The sequence below is a fragment of the Toxotes jaculatrix genome, chromosome 14 (assembly GCF_017976425.1).
Source record: "Toxotes jaculatrix isolate fToxJac2 chromosome 14, fToxJac2.pri, whole genome shotgun sequence".
Taxonomy (NCBI): domain Eukaryota; kingdom Metazoa; phylum Chordata; class Actinopteri; family Toxotidae; genus Toxotes; species Toxotes jaculatrix.
The window spans coordinates 11,082,895-11,101,225 of record NC_054407.1 but is presented as its reverse complement, the minus strand read 5'-3'; the positions used below and the strand labels follow the sequence as shown (position 1 = coordinate 11,101,225).

At 39.6% G+C, this 18,331-nt stretch overlaps 1 protein-coding gene across 1 annotated transcript; it reads right to left on the bottom strand.

Annotated features, from left to right (window-relative positions):
* Nucleotides 1–1,939: 1,939 nt before the first annotated feature.
* Nucleotides 1,940–3,389, bottom strand: LOC121193364 (C2 calcium-dependent domain-containing protein 4C-like). Its single transcript, XM_041055610.1, has 2 exons — nucleotides 2,640–3,389; nucleotides 1,940–2,491 (listed from the first exon to the last, which is right to left on the bottom strand). The coding sequence occupies exons 1-2, from the start codon at nucleotides 3,387–3,389 to the stop codon at nucleotides 1,940–1,942; spliced, it is 1,302 nt and encodes a 433-aa protein (XP_040911544.1).
* Nucleotides 3,390–18,331: the final 14,942 nt, after the last annotated feature.

Below are 18,331 nucleotides of genomic sequence, written 5' to 3'. Positions count from 1 at the left end.
CCCCCACTAAGTGTGCCTACTTCAAATCACTGAGAAGAGCACAGATAAAACAGCACAGAGAGAGAAATCTCTACTGAGGAATAACCAAAACTTTTCCTACTTCGGCAGAACATTTTGTTTTCATGTGTGGCCCCATCGCTAAGAGTAAGATGCTGACAGAGAAATTATAAGGGGCCTTAAGTATCTATGAGGCCATATTAAAAAATCACTTTCAATTTTATTTGCATTTGAGTCTGTTGATTATGACTATAGGCGGATGTTTTCCTTAATGGTTTGCTTAATCCAAAGATTATTAGACTTTCACTTTTCAATAATTTGCCTCACCAAGTCTTCAGAGGCAAAAATAATTACTTAATTTTCCTTCACCAGTTTTTATCTCATGCTCTCAAGTCTGTGGGAAATTAATCTTCTTTAAGCTCACAGATGAGTGTGTCCCATGTGGGTGCTTGTTGTGACTTATTTCAGTACTTTCTGAGCAAATGGAGCTGGCTGCAGATCAGCCTAGGGCTTGTAAGCCCAAATGTGTTCTCAGTGTGTTTACATTTTTTTAATGAAATGTATTTTAATTTGCTTTTTGGGGTCATAGGAGCACCTGTCCTTGTGTACATGGGCAGAACTAAGACTGGAGACACCCGTCGCAGGTCACCAGTCAATTAAAATGAGTGAAGTGTCATTCTGATGTTTCACCAGTAGAGGAGGCATAAGATCCACACTTGGAAATTTTTCTGTATTAGTCAGTAGGACCATGCCTGTGTGCCTGATAAATGTATTAATATCGACTATGGGATATGTTTTCTATTTCTTGTACATCTCCCTACTACTCCCTCACTGCAAATATCCATTTATCAACTAAAATATTGAACACATAAATCAAGATATAACCTCACTGTACAGATAAATTGTGTCTAGAGTAGGAGAGTGTGTGCCAACATTTGTTTCAGGAGAGCAACTTAGTCATTATCCTACCTCCTGCCATCCCTAATAACTATTTGAAACTCGCTGGAGGACAGTCTAAATAGGAAACGTGTTTTTAAAATTAAACAGGGAGTTTGAATGCACACAGAGACAATATTGCGTGCAGAGAACCAGGATTAAAAGCCTCATATATGACACCCAGCCTGTGCCTGTCTCAGAGGACCCTGCCTCTAGACTCGTATGCAAAATTGGAGAGCTTGGGGGGAGCAAAGGAGGGCTTATAATCATTTTCTAGGGCTTGCTCTTGATCCTAAGGAATTATTAGAAGACAAAATCACTGAGACAAAGCTGCAGGGTAAAAACAAAAAACACTAGTGTGAGTTTGGTGTTTTTATTGTCAAGTTCAAAAGCGTATCACATAACAGGAGTCAAATTAACATTACATCCACGCAATTAAAATCAAATTCCCAAATATAAAGTCTTTCAAGTACACACAGGCATTATTCATTTCCACAGGAACGTGCAAAAACTCACATGTAATATTACCGCATTATTACAAAAATACAGCTCCAGTTTAAACAGGAACATCATTGCATCACAGCTGATATGATTTTGTGCCACATCACAATGTTCATCGGAGAAGGCAACACCTTTTGTTACTCAATACTAAAAGAGAAATACACAAACATGGACCACAGATCCACTGCTCACACTGCTAATTTACTGGTAAGTATGTAAACAACGGTGGTTTGTTTGACATGGACTGACTTCTGAAAAAAGCTAGTGATGGCAGCTTGATAAAAAGGGACTTTAAATTCTACCGAGACCTTGGTTTTGTGTCCATTGGTGTACATAACACAGTGTGTGAGATATAACTCCCTTGTCATCAGCATGCTTTCACCTGTCCAGTATTTATCAGTTGTGTGAAGAGGGATAAAAAGGTAGCCAGAGAAGAAAGGGCCCCCTCAAGATGTGGAGCTGCCGTTTTTTTTTTTTTTTTCACCTAAGTCTTGACAGGAGCTCCCTAGAGGCCTTCGAGCAGCTCACTGAGCAGCACCTCCCTTTCTCCTAGAAGCACGTCTCTCTTCAGACTGGTTCCTTTGTTCACTACCTTTATCTTCATGGCCAGACTCTTTACTTGTGCCTGGGGCAGTGCGTCAAAAAAAAAGTCCTCGTTGAATACCGGATTCCTGCTGTTCTTGATGATGGTGCTCCTCTGTTTCTGCTGCTTGCCGGGGTTCAGGTAGAGTGCTACACAGCAGTTAATGCTTTTAAGATCTGTCTGCCTGTCGTAAAGGGCCTCAGCTGCGAGCACACGCACCCTCAGCCGGGCTGCTTCTGGATCATAATGAGTGCTCAGCCTCAGTGTCCCCCCCTTGTGGAGGTTGATGGTATGTTCGCGCTGCAGGAGGTGCGTTGCAGTGCCCCTCATGCCACTGCTTTTACATCCACGGAAGGCAGGAGAGGGAGGGCAGCGCATGCGACGGCGCTGCATGTTGGGGCTGTTGTCTGCTGAGCTGCATTCATCAGTGGAGAGAGAACTGTGGCGTGCCAGGGAGCGCTTGGCACGAGACACCTAGAGGGAGAGAAAAAAAGCAGCTAGTAAACACACAGAAAGAAGCCTTGTGGTAAATCAAACAAGGAAACACTTCTGTAACACATTCTTCCTTGATTTTCTAACAAATAATCCCTGTACTCAGACATATAGTAACAGAAATCCTCACCTTGGCTTGTGTCTCCTGGGTAATGGACCGTAGGAGAGAGGCAGAGCGGGACAGGAGAGGGGAGTTAAAAGGGGATGACTCTGCTGAGGAGCAGGTGTCACTCTCTCCACCACTGAAGTAGCGGTAGGGGTTGGGGTCAGCTGGAGCCAGTAAAGTTCCCCCTTGGGAGCGCCTCTGTGAGTTTGGGGAGGTGAGCGGACTGCTGGGGTCGCTGTGGAACAGGCTCTCCTTGCGCCGGGTGTGAGGAGACTCCACCAGGGTGGAAAAGCCATAGGAGGTCTGAGCTTTGGGAACATATGGAAGAGACATTGCAGTCTGTGACTGGGGGTCTGCATTAGTGTTGACTTCAATGCTGACCCTGTCCACAGATCCGGCACCTGGCTCATCAGCGCTCTCTATTTGGATGATGTGACGGTTGGCTGACTTCTGCAGATTGCGCGTGTCTCCCCCCAAGCGGGAAAAGAGGCGGGGGCTGCAGGGGTTCTTGCTGCTCCGAGCCCTGGGGCTCTGGCTGCAGATGGCATGATCAGAGGAGGAAGGTCGCAGGGTGGAGCAGAGCTGAGGCTCTGAGGGAAGAGACTCATCTGGTGGACAACAGATGAGTTTAGGGGGAATGAAGAAATCAGGGATTTTGTCTGGAGTGAGAACGTTGGCATAAACAGAGACAGGAATGGCCTCTGTTGTCTGCGGGGGCTGGGACTGTGTCCCACTACTCTCCACAGAGCTACGGAGCTTCTCCAGTAGCCACATGCCCACTCAGATGCCTCAGCTCACAGTTTTTCTGTGAACAGAAAAGAGGATGAAAAGCATGAAGAGAGACATCACATCCAATGATATACCAAGACATGAACCTTTTTCTAAATAAGCCTTTGCTTTTTACACCTCAATAGCAGAACATCCCCTTGAACCAGTTCATTGAAGTAAAGGAGTTGACATTTAATTTGCAGTTAAGAATCATAGGATACATTTCTTCCACAGTTCAAACATTAATGGTGTCTAAGCGCCTCCAAAGAGCACTTCATTTCCGTGAAAAATGATCGCGCAAAATCTAATAAACATCTAAACGGTTTAAACGAACGTCATTAAAATTCAGCATAAAAAAATATCTAACTTCTACGATTGTTTCAAATTAAAATCACTTTAACTCTTTTTAATTTTAATAATCCAGTGAAATTTCAAAATTAAACGCGCAAAACGAGTCCAAATAACTTTTTTTCTCCATCTAAACAAAGCCACATCAACTACCGTCGCGATGCGCATCTAACATGAAATATACCTACCTGTTGGCTGTAGCCTACAACTCTTTTCCTTCGAGAAACTGATCGCCTCCGTGCGCTCGTCGTTTGCAACCTCTCCAAGCTCACTCTGTGCGTAAAAGGTGTTTTCCCCTTAGATGAAGTCCAAGTGTGATCCAAAACGCTTGCCAACGGGAAAAAGGCTGCTGGATCGGGGACTCTCGCTTTATATGATGGGGTCTCTGACTTCTGAGCCAATGAGAGGATTGTGAAACCTTCCCATGATATTTACCATAAAACTATTTCCCGATCAGGCACGAGGAAGGGAGGGAAAGAAATCTCATTTAAAAGCTGTTGTTTCATCAAAGTGTCTCAAATTATGTGGGTTTCTCATCTCACGCCTCATTGATTTTTAAAGAGAACGTCACTGTGATTTCATTTGGCGCTCACGTGAGACCTATTCTCTCATGTGTCGTTGCCAGATAGTGCATCTCTACATATAATAAATACATGGCGCGAACACGCAGACACCTTAATTGGACTTCCTGGTGGCAAACTGATGATGATGTGAAGGGGACAATATGCTGTGCTCACTTCCACTATCTGAGCTCATTTACCAGTAATAATGAAAAAGAAACCTTTTCCTTTATACCACACAGAGAGAGGACAAAATGAAATAAACGCACCACGACAAAGAAACTGGGAAGAACTTTGATCACAATCTTAAAATCAAGTGCCTGATTTTAAGTTGAACTAGTATTATGCCTGTGTTATTAAATATTTCTTTACTGCAGGGCATTGTTGTCAGCTCTCCCACATAAGCCTATAAATCATTACAGCCTGCAGTAACTGGAACAAACAAAACAGCTCACATAATGCCTGCTCTGAAATCCCTACACTTGCTTGGAGTTGTTGTTGGATAGTTTCTTAAAATCCCAGTGTTTGTCCATAAATCCTCTTGTGGACATGCCACTGGCTTTGATATACTGCCAGGATGTGATGTGTCCCTCACAGAGCCCCCAGATCCACACACTCTCTGCTGCTCACTGCACCAAAGACTGTGACAAAGACCTGTGGTGAAGCTGCCCGTCTGTAGTTTTGGACTCAAGCTCTGGAACAATCTCCCTGCTTATCTGAGGAAAAAATCAAATGAGGTGTTAAAGACCCCACTGATTTAAGATGTCCTTATATCTCTAATGTGTTATTTCAAGCCAAAACAACTTGTTGCTTAAAGGGTGAGTTGATCTATAGAATATGAATAGTGAACCGTTTTGATAATGGATTAACCATTTGTGCAATTTCTCAGATGAAAATTCCAACATTTCCTTGTTCCAGCCTCTAACTGAGAGGGTTTTATTATTATTATTATTATTATTTTTTGTTTTTCTTTGTCTTACATGACAGCAAACCTTTGGGTTTTGGACTGTTGCTCAGACAAAATAAACAAGCTGAAGACATCACCTAGGCAGACAATTTGTGCTGAATATTTTTTCATACAGATTAATCGATAATGAAAATCATGTTAGGAGTTCTACTATACTCCTCTGCCGTTCCTTTAAATGCCCCTCTTCTTTCCCTTTTTGACTGCATAGGCTTATGTAATTTAACATTTCTGTAGTTATTTTGAATCTCTGCATTCTCCCTTTCATTATTTTAAACTCACCACAGTGTAATTGTAAGGAAATGGAAGTGCTTATTAATTTATTTGTGAACAATTATAACTCCTCCTGTGGGCACCCATTAGTGGAGGCTGGTGTATAAACAGATAATGAATCGCAATATTGTAAAACACAGTTGTAATCATATAAAACTGTGTCTTTACTAGAGATGTTGTAATAGTTGTTGTAAATGTTCATCTAATACTTATGAATGCCAAATTGTGGGACTTACAGTAAAGTGACAGCAATTATTTTAAATCGTTTGTTGTGTTTTTAATCAGTTTGAGCTGCATCTCTTGTGTAAAACAAGGCCCAACAGTCACTATTTATTTCATTTTTCAAAACAACATAAGGCAGCTCAAATATGCCATGGCTGGACCGAGATCTGATCACAAAAACTGCTAAATTACATAATGTGGTAATGGGGGAAGTCTAAAAAAATTGGTGATGACACACTGAAAAGCGGAACATATCCACAGTATTTTCTTAAAATGTTCTTTCCATTTATTTCTGTTCAAGGCCTGCTTAAAAAGATGCATAATGTAGCGTAAAGACAACAATAACAACAACAACAAAAACAACAACAACAACAACAACCCTGAGCAAAGTAAGAGTAACATGGACTAATGGATTGTCTTTGTTTTCTATCTGGACCAGTTTCTGTTTGGAGCAAGCCAAATAAAAAATGCATTCAACCCACAGTGTCTTTTGCCAGGTGTTAAACATGGAGGTGGATCTGTCATGGTATGAGCAGCCATTTCGTAGGAGTCATTTGGACCAGTCAATGTTCTGCAGGGTTTTTTAAAACGGCCAACAAATGCGAGGCCATTTTACTGGACCAGTTGGAAACATGATCCCTCCATGGTAAAAACATTCCAAGTTTACAGTCCCCCACACCTTGCTGAACATTACTAATATTTGTATTTGATGTTTTCATTTTTTTTTCCCACCAACATCTACATATTCACTAAACTCTACACATATTTGCCTACTAAAAGTCTGGTAAGAAAAAGCACAAACACACTACTTGTTTATTTCTGCTTTTTGTTGTATATGACAGGATCATTAAAATACTGTTGTTTATTTTCAGACACAGTTGTTATGAAGACCCATGGGATGGCTACTTTTTGTCTGGCTCTAAATTCCGGTATTTTCATGCTCATTTCTCCTTGCACTTAGAGTCTGACCTGCTTGGCTTGGTGTGCACAAATGAACTATGAATATGTTCTGTCCTTCTGCTTATTACAGCAGTGATCTAATGCCATTCAGTTTGGGCTTGAAAAATAAATCTATGTATCTTACATCATTGTCCCCTTTTATTTCAATTTTCTTTCCCTTTGTGTTTAAAGGTTTTTCTCCCATTTTCAGTACAGTAGAAAGGCATTTGATCAAGGTATATTTCTTTAACCTTGTTTTACCGGGGCAGTTTCACAGTAAGCACTGCTTTAGTGCATCATTGGTAGCTGTGCAGCCTGATCTGCTAGTCAAAGAGCAGCTGGGGGGGTTAAGGATGGAAGAAAATATTGGCTGAAAGATTAGCAGCTAGTCATTAGGTTCTTAGTTCCACAAAACTGTCTAAATTCCTAACATTTACCTAAAGCATTTACCTAGTCTGGAGAAACCTGAAAATACCAATTCACTGATGCACAACAGTCAATTGAGCTTGAGCGGCTCATACGCAGGTGTGTGAGCCTAGAAAACGAACACTCAAGACTCTCAGCTGTAAGTGCTACAAAGAACTAATTAAAGGTTCAAACTACTTATGCAAATGGAATCCATTCATGCTATTTTTCTGAAAATAGATTGTAGTCAATTATAGATTAGTGATGAACCATTAGATTAGTACATTAGGGGTATGATTCATCCGCTGGTCGAGCTACCCATTTAGACATTCTACCAGTCTACTATGTACTGTTGCTACAGAGAAATGCTTCACCTCTTTTGCCCCCAGACCAGCTGGATAAAATTACACTACGCTAAAAACAACACTAAAAGTCTATGAGGAGAGGAAAAGACTATGGTTATGGCTAAATTGAAATAGTGTATCCACATTTCAGACTCAGCTTGTCAGAGTCAACTCCTCAGAGATGCAGCTTTGCTCAGCCTAAGGTATATTTCTGTCAGCCTCACCTGTATTCATGATTGGTTGCCATCAATGTTATTATTTTTCGTAATAAACCTGGAAAATCAGAGGTGTCGAAGAAAACAAAACTTGTCAGAGAAGGAAAACTTGCCAAGAATTAATTTAGAAAACAACAATCAGCACTTGCTCACAATATGTTCAGGTGATGTTAGGTATGTTGTGTTCAGTTCTAGATTTTTTCAGACTCACTTAAACCATAAAATATTAAAACTCTGTAAAACCAGTAAAATTATAAAGAAAATATCAAAGCAGATTCTGTAGCTAATGTGTTTCAGTTAAACTCTGACCTGAACAGTGCCACATGGTCAGTCTATACCTGACTATTTAGTGCTGCACTGCATGAATCTCACCTTATTCTGTGATAGTGTAAATGTGTGAAAATGATGATTGCAATTTAATGAACTTGTCATGAGGCAGCTCCGCTGCCTCTGGGGTTTGCTTGCTGTTTTGTCTTTTCTGTCTTCCTGTGGGCATGTTGGTGTGTGTTCTGTGTGGGTGTGCAGATTCCAGGGCGGCTCCTCCCTCCTCCCTCATCCTCATCAGGATGATTCCTCTCACCTGTGTGCAGTCTGGCGGCAATCTACTTCCCCAACTCGAGTATAAGAGGCTCAGCTTTTCTGTCAACCCTCGCCAGATCGTTCCGTCATCTCACGTGGTGACTAGTACTCTGTGCTCCTAGTGATTTGCTCTTGTGTAGCCTTAACCTGATTTTCTAGTGGATTATTATTACCTGAACCTACTAACCACCGTCCTCTCATCTCCTGCAGACTCCACCGGTTTCCCCATCCAGCGTCTCAACCTCACTGCTTCGTCCGTCTCCGCCACGCCGCCCTGGAATTCCTCCTGTCCTCTGTCTCCTCTTTGATTTAGTTTGAACTTTGAGAATAAACTGTTTTTTCCACTGCTAAGTCTCTCTTCACCTGCTTTTGGGTCCAGGCCTAGACAATTTAACTAATCCTAACAGAACTGAAATTTTGATCACATAATGATAATGCATTTCTATGTCATTATTTCCTCTTGTAATATTCTCTAAAACATTTCTAACACGAGCAGCATCATGTACACAAACCACCACATGTACACATGTACTATATGAACATGTGTGTATGCAGACATGCAAGCAAGGTAAAGTGACTGTCAATTTTAATTGGGCCAAGGCTGGTGTGCTTCTCTTTATAATGAGGCCTTCCACACTTATCTGAGTCTTCCCACAACCTCTCCAACCCAACCTACAGGATCCAACACACCATTTCTTGCTCCAATTAAGTCTCTGCTGTAGGCTGTATCTTCAGGACCTACAGTAACTATCTATATCGACACACATAACCATGCACGTCACTTCAGCTGACCATCAGCTGATTCAAATAATCACCAATCATGTTTGACAGAGGGTGAAGTGTGGGCTATTTCTGCTGCAAATGTGTCATTCTCCTCTGCTGCTACTGGAAAAATGTCCTCTACTTGTTGCAACCTGTTGCTGGCTGTTTCATCCCTGGTTTTAAACGTTTTGATCTAGAAGGTGTCACTGATCTAGATGAGAGATTATTTTTAGCCACCAACCATAACTTTTCTCCAGATTGGATTATTTCAACAACTATTGGATAGACTGCCATGAGATTTGGTGCACAGAGGATGAGTATTAATGACTTTGGTGATGTCATGACTTTTCCTCTAGCACCAGCATGAGGTTGAACATGTTTTAAATAAAATGTCTCAAAAAATTACTTTAAATTTTCATTTTGTCCTGCAAAACTAGCGACATTCTCTGTATCCTCAGCTTTACTTTTTGTTTAGAGCAAAGTACAGACTCACAGAGCTGCTAGCATGGCTGGAGACATAAAGGCCAATTTAAATCTATAGTCGACGGTTTCTATAACACTTTGTTCATGGTTGCCTTGCTGCCGCTGCTGCTCTTGAAGCCTCTTACCCCTTTGACTTGAAAGGTTTCTAATTGAGCAGACTGATCCAAAGATGTCAAAGTGCTGGCCATGATACTGTATGAGCAGGCTGAAGTGAATTTTCCCTCCCACTTCATACCTCAGGAAAATTACCATGTTCCTTCTTGAAGAAATGGTTCAGTATCCTACAATTAACATTCAGCACCTTTGCGGCAACAATCTGAGAGGAATTAAAGTTGCTCTGAAGGCTAAGGGTGTACTCTGGTCCTTAATATTGATATTATGAATATCAATATCGACTGTCACATGGTGGGGTCATTAACTCCTCAGCTGGGTTGATTTAATGCAGTTATCGTGTTTGTCATGTCTCAAAACATTTCCTCTACACAGAGTCAAATAAAAACCTCTGTCTCCATGTTTGTGGTAGTACATCTGACTTACATGCTCAGTTGAACAGTGTTGCTATGATCTCTGATCCGTTCTAGATCTAAAAATACACATTGCCTCAATAAACAGCACTGTGGCTGCATTATCTTAAAGTGACACTGCTGTTAGGCATTTTTAAATTTCATTATGCTCGCCTAGAATCACCTCTATGCCCGTCGTCTTCTGACTTTACTGGCGGAAATATGAAAACCAAGAAAAGATAAATCCAGGAACTCACCATGTGATCTCTGAAGTCAAACAGCAGTTATTTTCTCAGTTACGTCATATTAGAACAAAGGTAGCCTAAAAACAGGACACAGGACACAACAGACAGAAATGTTAAAGTCCACCTACACACTTCGGCAGAATTGCCTTCATTAGAGCATATTCACCACTGGATGTTCTTTGGCTCTCATTATTATAGGCCTCATAGGCAAAAATTGATCCCACATCACAGTAAAATGGGAGCGAAAGATCCTATTGATTTCAGAACTCATTACTTACATAGCCAACGTTGGTGGTTGAATTTTTCTCTGAGAAACAGACCTGAAAACTTAAAGTAAATGTCACAGGGATTATTGCCAAGGCACTACTGTTCTCCTGTCAGTTATTTTAGAACATTTACATTTCAGATTCTTATGAGCCAATTACATATACATATACCATATTTCGCTTGTCCCAGAACAACTGATTGACACAACAAAAAAAAAAAAAAAAAAAATCACCAGTTTCACTGATTCTGACTTTTTGAGTTGAGTTTTTCTTTTTCCTCATCCTTGATCACAGGTGGATCTCAGCTTTAAAAGGGAACACGATTTTATACATTAAAGTCTAAGTCTGTAAAAATCCCATAAATGTCCTCAAGTGTTGTCACTCGAGTCAGTGTTGTTTGGATCTGAAGACAACAAGTGAAAAAGATCCGAAGGGCGTGGAGCTCGAAAGAAGTGAGCTCGCCAGAAATCTGTAGCCTGCTCATCATCTCTGCTTGAGGCTAGAGGCTCGAGGCTACATTAGTCTGTACTAGCATTACACACCTGAATCTCCTACTGAGCTATTGGCTGTCGCGAAGCATTGTGGGTGCCAGGTTTTGACAAGAAAGAAGAATGCATGTAATAAAAAACACAATATCTCTGCCTCTGCTACATCAATTTTGGGGCTTTTTTTTTAGTTGTCCTTTGTGCATCCAACAATGTTATTAGAGTGCAATGCTAAATCACTGAGGTACTCTTTTAACATGAGAGTGAATTGTTGTTCTTAGCTATAACTGGCAATTGTTTCAATATCTGTGGTGATTTTTTCACATTTTCTGTTTATCTTCAATAAATCAATTTATCTAATGCTTTATGGTCGCTAAGTTTGTATTAATCCTTTTAACATTTTTTAAAAAATGATCATTTTATGCAATTATGATTGAATGTATTTCAGTTGATTTGTAGCCTGTATCTGTGGTTTAAAAGTTTCTACAAAGTAAAACAGAGGAAAACCACATTTTCCTCCTCGATTGGATGAAAGCTAGGAATGTCACATTGCCAGACTAGAGTAATCATGGTCTATAATATAGAATATATTATATATAATAAGAGCAGATAAGATAATGGCCCATAATAAAGTCAAAAGCTTTCAGTGTGAGTCATGGCCCCCACTAAGGCTGAGATGAGAGGATGGTAGTGAGTTGAGTCATGTTGATACAGGAGGATCAGACTGAGTTTGGAAAGAATCCAATCGCTTCCCATTGCTGCAGCACAATATTCATAACATGTTTGTAGAAATGAAGAATATCCTGATGGATGTTAATTTACAATAAATCTGTCCAGACTGCACTTCACAGAAGTAATGAATTATGCCTAAACTATGAGCTGTTTTAAGTACATGCCTGTGCACTGTTGATTATAGATGTGTCTGCCCCAGTGTATGTAAAACTACAACCACATTACCATGAATGTTTTTGTTTTACAGCAGTGTAACAGTGTTGGTGTAATGGACCTAGTAAATAACATATACTGATGTTACATTCTCAAATGGACATTAATATGTGTTGTGCTTTTCTTTATTTCTGCCTCAGTTAATGGGAAATTACTTTGTGCTGCACATGTGGAGGATCTTGCTTGTGGACCTATTTGTAAGTGTCTCAGTGAGCAGAGAATACACACTGTCGGATAACTGTGTGTTGGTTGGCACGGGGGCTCATTCCTGCTGCTGTACTGATATCCTCTTAGTGGCTCTGCGACAACCAACCCATCTGGTTAGGGGCCACTGGGCACCAAGGTAAACAAACACCAAGCACACACAGCTAAAGAGAGAGTGGTCTCTGTGTCGCTCAGCATTGATCTTTGGAGTTATGATGATAAATTTGTTTGAGGATTATCACATATACAGGCCAACAGACCAGAAGCCATGAGTGTACATAGAACAAGTAAACACGATAAACAGAAAAAAAAAAGACAAGACAGATGGAGAGGGGGTGAAGACAGTACAAGATGAAGTATGTACAAAGTGAAGAGTGGACCTGTACCATCTGTAAAACCGTCGGGAGAAATAGCCGGCAGGAGAAGGGAACGAGAACAACAGAAAACACAAAGGAGTAAGTCATTTCATTTAATGTGGCACTCAAGCACAGTTAACACATAAAGCAGATGTTCATAGTTCTCTATGCAGCAATGAACACAAAAGCATCCCTTTTTAAAATCATTAAAATCATCTGAAGGCACAGCTTCCAGCAACAGCTTATTCTCCTAATTCTAATGAAATTGCTCATAAAAAAAGAGAGAGAAAAACTGCCACAAGTGTTAATTCTTTGACCATTTAGAGGTTATGTAAGGATATACACGAAAGCAAACAGAAAGCAAAACTTCTAAAATTTTCATTACTTTTACCTGGCAGAGATGCTGTACAATTCTAAATACCCAGCCTTACCTAAAATCACCACGCCTAACTCTGCACTGCACAGCCTTTCACCCTGCTGACCACACCCAAGGAGTTATGTAACACCACCCTTTTGGCCTGCAAAGCCCTTTTCCCTCCTAACCAAAGAGCCACTGTAAGTTGATGAATGGACTTTCTAACATTACCTGTTATTTTATTTGACTAACACATCATGGATATGGATGTTTTCTGGTTCCTGTGTTTAAATGTGTAGTTTTTTTTAGCTGCAGACTTTCGGTCAGCACAGCAGAGCAGAAATATAGATGAATTTATTGAAGGAAGTAAATGCCAAAATGCACACAGCTGACAAACATCCCCTAACAAAAGTAAAAAATAGTAAAGAGGTTAAAAATTATCGAGAAATTTCCACATAAGGGGGCTGGCTGCCTAAAAAAACTATAAAGTTAATTATTAAAGACCTCATCGATGCATATTGTAACTGACAGAGGAAGATCTTTAGTCTTCTATGCATTCGACTGATATCGATGTAGCATTCAGCTTACTATACAACAATCTCACAGAGCACCCTCCAAACATGTTGTGTATTCATTTTGAGGTTCAGGCTGTAATTTCTCTTCATTAAAATAAACAGCAATTTCCTTGGTTATTAAGTGCCGTCAAAAAAGATCATTGTATGAACTAAATGGGTCCTGAAAATACCCATCCACCCCAAAGAGAGAGAGAGAAAGGGAGAGAGAGAGGGAGAAAGAGAGAGGGAGAAAGAGAGAGAGAGAGAGAGAGAGAGAGAGAGAGAGAGAGAGAGAAACCAGAGGAAGGAGATGCACTTTGCAGTTCAAATCTGAATTATAGCTCTTATCTTTGTAGCTTAGGTTGAATTAGACTTATCAGTGCAGGTATTAAAGTAAAACTGTAAGCATCAACAAACCTAGATGTATAACACAGGGTAAAATAAATGTAGATTAGTCTGTCACCTTATGAGTAACAGCAACACAAATAACACAAAAATAACAAGAGAAGCTTTTTTGTAAATAATTAATCACAGTATATATCATATATCACAGAAAACAATGTACTTTATCTTTTAAAAGACTTACTAAAATCGTACAGATTTTCTTCCAATGTGACTCAATGATCTTACAATGTGTTTTTTAAATGTCAGAAATTATTTTTATTTGATTTTTGCTGCTTTCCATCAAGATCTTCTATTTGACAGACAAGATGAAATCCTTCAGTTACTTGGCTACTTTGGATCTCCTCCCCCTGCATTTATACTTGTGTGTGAGTGTGTGTGTTTGCGACTGTGTTCTCTCCATCCCTTGTGACTGCTTGGCATTTTGACAAGTGTGTGACAGTCAAATCTGTCAACAACGGCAGCATGATGAATCCTTACACAATATGCTGGCAACGAACAGTGTCTCTCAAACAGACAGAGAAAAAAGAAGGGACGACCAAATGGTACGCTGTATATTTTTGACAGGAAGATAAACACAACAGCCTGGGTTCATCACCAATACAAATAAATCGATGAATGAATCATGAGAGATGCTGATTGGCTCAGCGACAAGAGAAGCTTGATTGGTTCCACAATCAACAGATGTCAGTACTTGTTGAAAACTGTTCAGCGATGTCCACTCTGTTCTTTCCTCCAGGAGTCATATCATCTCCTGTAAGTAAGAAACCAACAACGCTGACTTCTCTTTATGTTGAATAAGAAGATTGCATTTAAGTAAAAACATGTGTCACAACACAGAGTTTAGTCAGGGACATTAAAGATTCTGGCAAGGACAAGGAAAAATGGCGGTACTGTAGGATTGTAACTTGATTTTGACACCTCTGGTAACACATTGGCTTTGAACAGCAGGTCGTCTGTGGCTATGCACAGTTTCTCTGCTGTTGTTTTTCACTGGAAAATATTTTTTTGCGTATATGTATCTATTTTTAATTCTTTCTCCTCAGCAGAAAAAAACAACATCCTGCTGTCTCTGAATTGGTTGCTCAGTGTCAACACAATGCCCAAGGGGAGAAGAAGGAAATGGCGGGAGTGAAGTACTCGGCTAATAGGAAGAATTAAATGGACCCTTTAGGCTCCCTTATATAGTCTCTCTGGACTCACTATGGCCTGAACACTGCTTTCACTGATCTTTCATAAGGCCAACATGTGTATGACTCATTGCCCTGCTTCATCATGTAAATGCGAATGATTGCTGGTATTTATTGTACAGAACAGAAGGAGGGAAAGGCAAAAGGTAACAGCAGGGCTGGAGACATACAGTGTTGCTCTCCAGAACACTTAAACTCCATAACTGGTGGTGGGAGAAAATAGTCATGGCCATGGTTGCTGTTTGGTTAAGATGACATTGTAATGAGATGCTATTATTCATATTCTGGATTTTAATTTCGGGCAATTCATATTTTCAATCTGTTCAATCTGTTATTTTTTTCATTTGTACACATGTAGTAATTAGGCTACCCAACCGAATAATTCATAATGGATTCAATGAAAATCAGCACAATATGGCTTTACAACAAAAAGAAACAGAACAATGACCAAAATTATTTGAAAGGATAGTTTGATGAGGTGAAGAAGAGACTTTTTTTTTTCTGAAATACCAGATCATTTGTACTGTGCTGCTCTTTGTGTTAGGAATTTCAAGTTCATAGCTGATCAGATTCAAAACTGCTGTCAGGAACTTCATTTATTTAGTTCATAAAATATTGTAAAAAAGAAAAAAGAAAGAAAGAAAGAAAAAGTAGATTCATTTTGTACGAGCTGGGGTATTTCCCAGCTGATCGTTCATTAAACCCCTTCCCTGAACAGTGATTGTTCAGTCATAGCTTGGCAACCGTAACTAGGCACAGCCTTACGTGACAAGGGGCCCACCTGCTTTTTTTCTTTTCTTTTTTTTTTTTTGTAAGGGCTCACAAGCCAAACAAGCTGAGAGCCACTTGTTCAATATTATACAATGCAGCAGCTTATCCAATGTTTCTTTATGTGAAATCTTGGTCTCCACAATAATGAATATCTACAACTGTAAAATAAAAGCAGTGGAGTAAAAAGTACATTTCCCTCTTATATGTAGTGTATTGAAGCATAAAGAAGCAGAAAATGGAGATACTCAAGTAAAATACAAATACCTCACATGTATTTATTGAGTAAATGGCGTAAATGTACTTTTCACCACTTCTCTTCATTCAGCCTTATGACCCCGAACACAGGAGCAAAAGTGTAACAATTGGATTAAACTGTTTTTTTATGATCTAACATCAGCAGCAATCATTAGCACGTCTGGCTAACTACTTTATGACCTACAGTAAGTGTTACTTACCAAGAAGCACATCATTAACCAACTGTTAACAGTAAAAAAAAAAAAAAAAAAAAAAAAAAAAGACTGTTCATGACTTGCACATCAACTGTGTATAATTTTCTCACTGTCGAAGTTGGTTATCTGGTTATCAGAGCTATCAGACCTTTGCATTGATCTCTCTTGGATTTAGGTAACTCTACACTCCAGTAACCCCAGACACCCTTATCAGAGAAAGCATTAAGCTTGCCAAACACATTGATTAGTCCTAATCTTAAAGGCTTTTTTTTCTCTTGTATCATTAGTAGTGAAACACAGTTTAAAAAGACAAACATCAAAGCAGAAATTGAAACTGAGCCTTACTTGTCCATTGTGTAAACTAAGCAGCCAAACAGGGTTGTGAATCAATTCACAGTGTGATCTTATCTCTCTTTATTACTTTTTGTAATACTATTTATTACTTAAAATTCAAGGATTCATTCTTTTTATCCTTTTTGTTGCAATACGAGTTCCAGGTCAGAGCTTTGGGTTTTATGAAGTCTGAGGATGGTTTTACATTGAAGCTACATGAATAAACGTCAATTTTAACTGAAATTGAATGAATAAACGCCAGTTTTAATTGAAACTGCAGGGATAACTGTCAGTTTTAAGGTCAGACAACTCACACTGTTACTGTGCATTTAAGGCTGATTGATAAATATTGCCAAGGCTCTGTGTTTAACTCTGTGTTCAGAGTTTCAATTTGGCAATTGGTGACAACTGATAAAGAAACAGAATGACAGCTTTGGATGTAAATTGTGCCATACTGTCATGCTTATAATTTTCCACAAACAGGTGAGTCTGTTTATATGATTCTGTGTGGCTGATAAATAACACTGATTAAATCTTGTTTTGTTTGTCAGGACACTGCCTGTTTATACTGCAGTCATCCTCAATATGAGATTTTATTTTAATTTAACGCAGCTTTCGAATATATCCAGTGTCTGGTATATTTCAAGGAAAGAGCCGGATTTTCAAAATGTTAGAAATATAATGACCACAGTGAACGCACCAGTGCTCTCAACTTGTGCAGCAGGCAAACAGCATGACGTCAATATTTTTATGCTAACGTTGTGCTTTTAAGTTTAAGCCCTGCTGTCAGTTGGTGTTTTTGGACACACACAAGTCATGTATCTCTACCTGTAGAGCGAATAGCCCTGCTTAGCATAATCACTGCTATAGCTGCTGTTTTCACTGGAAAATGCAACGTGTCGGCAGACAGAGTTGTCTATCAAAGGTGGTGTGCGGTTTAAAAAAAAGGTGTGCAATGCAAGGATGTGTGTCATATTCAAATTCACCTCCAAATTGTAATTTCATGGGTCTCCAGCAAGCTGCTTTATTTGTAAATAGTGAAAATGATAAGCTACGACCTAGTGGAAATGTGCTTTCTACCCCAGCGCTGTGAGCATCTTCAATTGTTTGTAAATGGGAAACCCATCTATGTTTCCATGTCCTCTGCACAGATTATCAGCTGGCGGGGTGAGGATGCTAACTTCTGTGTATTAACATGAAAGCATATACTACATAGCCATCGAGTGCATATTTAAGACTCCTTCTACAGGATACTCATTTCAAAGAAAGTAAGCTGGGAACAGGCTTTTCAACCAATTCATGGAGCTACTGCTCAACCAGCAAGCTAGCTTCAGCTATTAAATAGATAATTACCATCTAGAAAAGAGAAGTCACTTTTGTCTACCTCTGCCTGAAATCACCCATTGTTTCAAAAATTAGTATGAATTTGGAGAGATAAATCCTTAACCATCATCACTGTAAACTGCACAACTAGTTATGTGTAGAAGAAGGAGGGAAAGTTTGACAGCAAGTAAGCAGGCTAGGGGTTAGTGAATGAAGGTAGTGCACTTATCAAGTCAAACCTGCTGTGGATGCCAATAAAGTTGGTTTAAGACTTGCAAACTTGCTGGTGTACTTTCCAAGTATTGAAATTGGGACACACATAAACATTGCACAGAAAGTTACTGTCTTTTTTTTTTTAAATGTGGAAAAGGCTGAGTGTTAAAACCTTTTGAACCTTCTCACATCTGACAGGCCATGTCAAAACACATGTGGTTGTTTTGTTGCAGGGTTTATGATGTAACTGTGAGAAATGT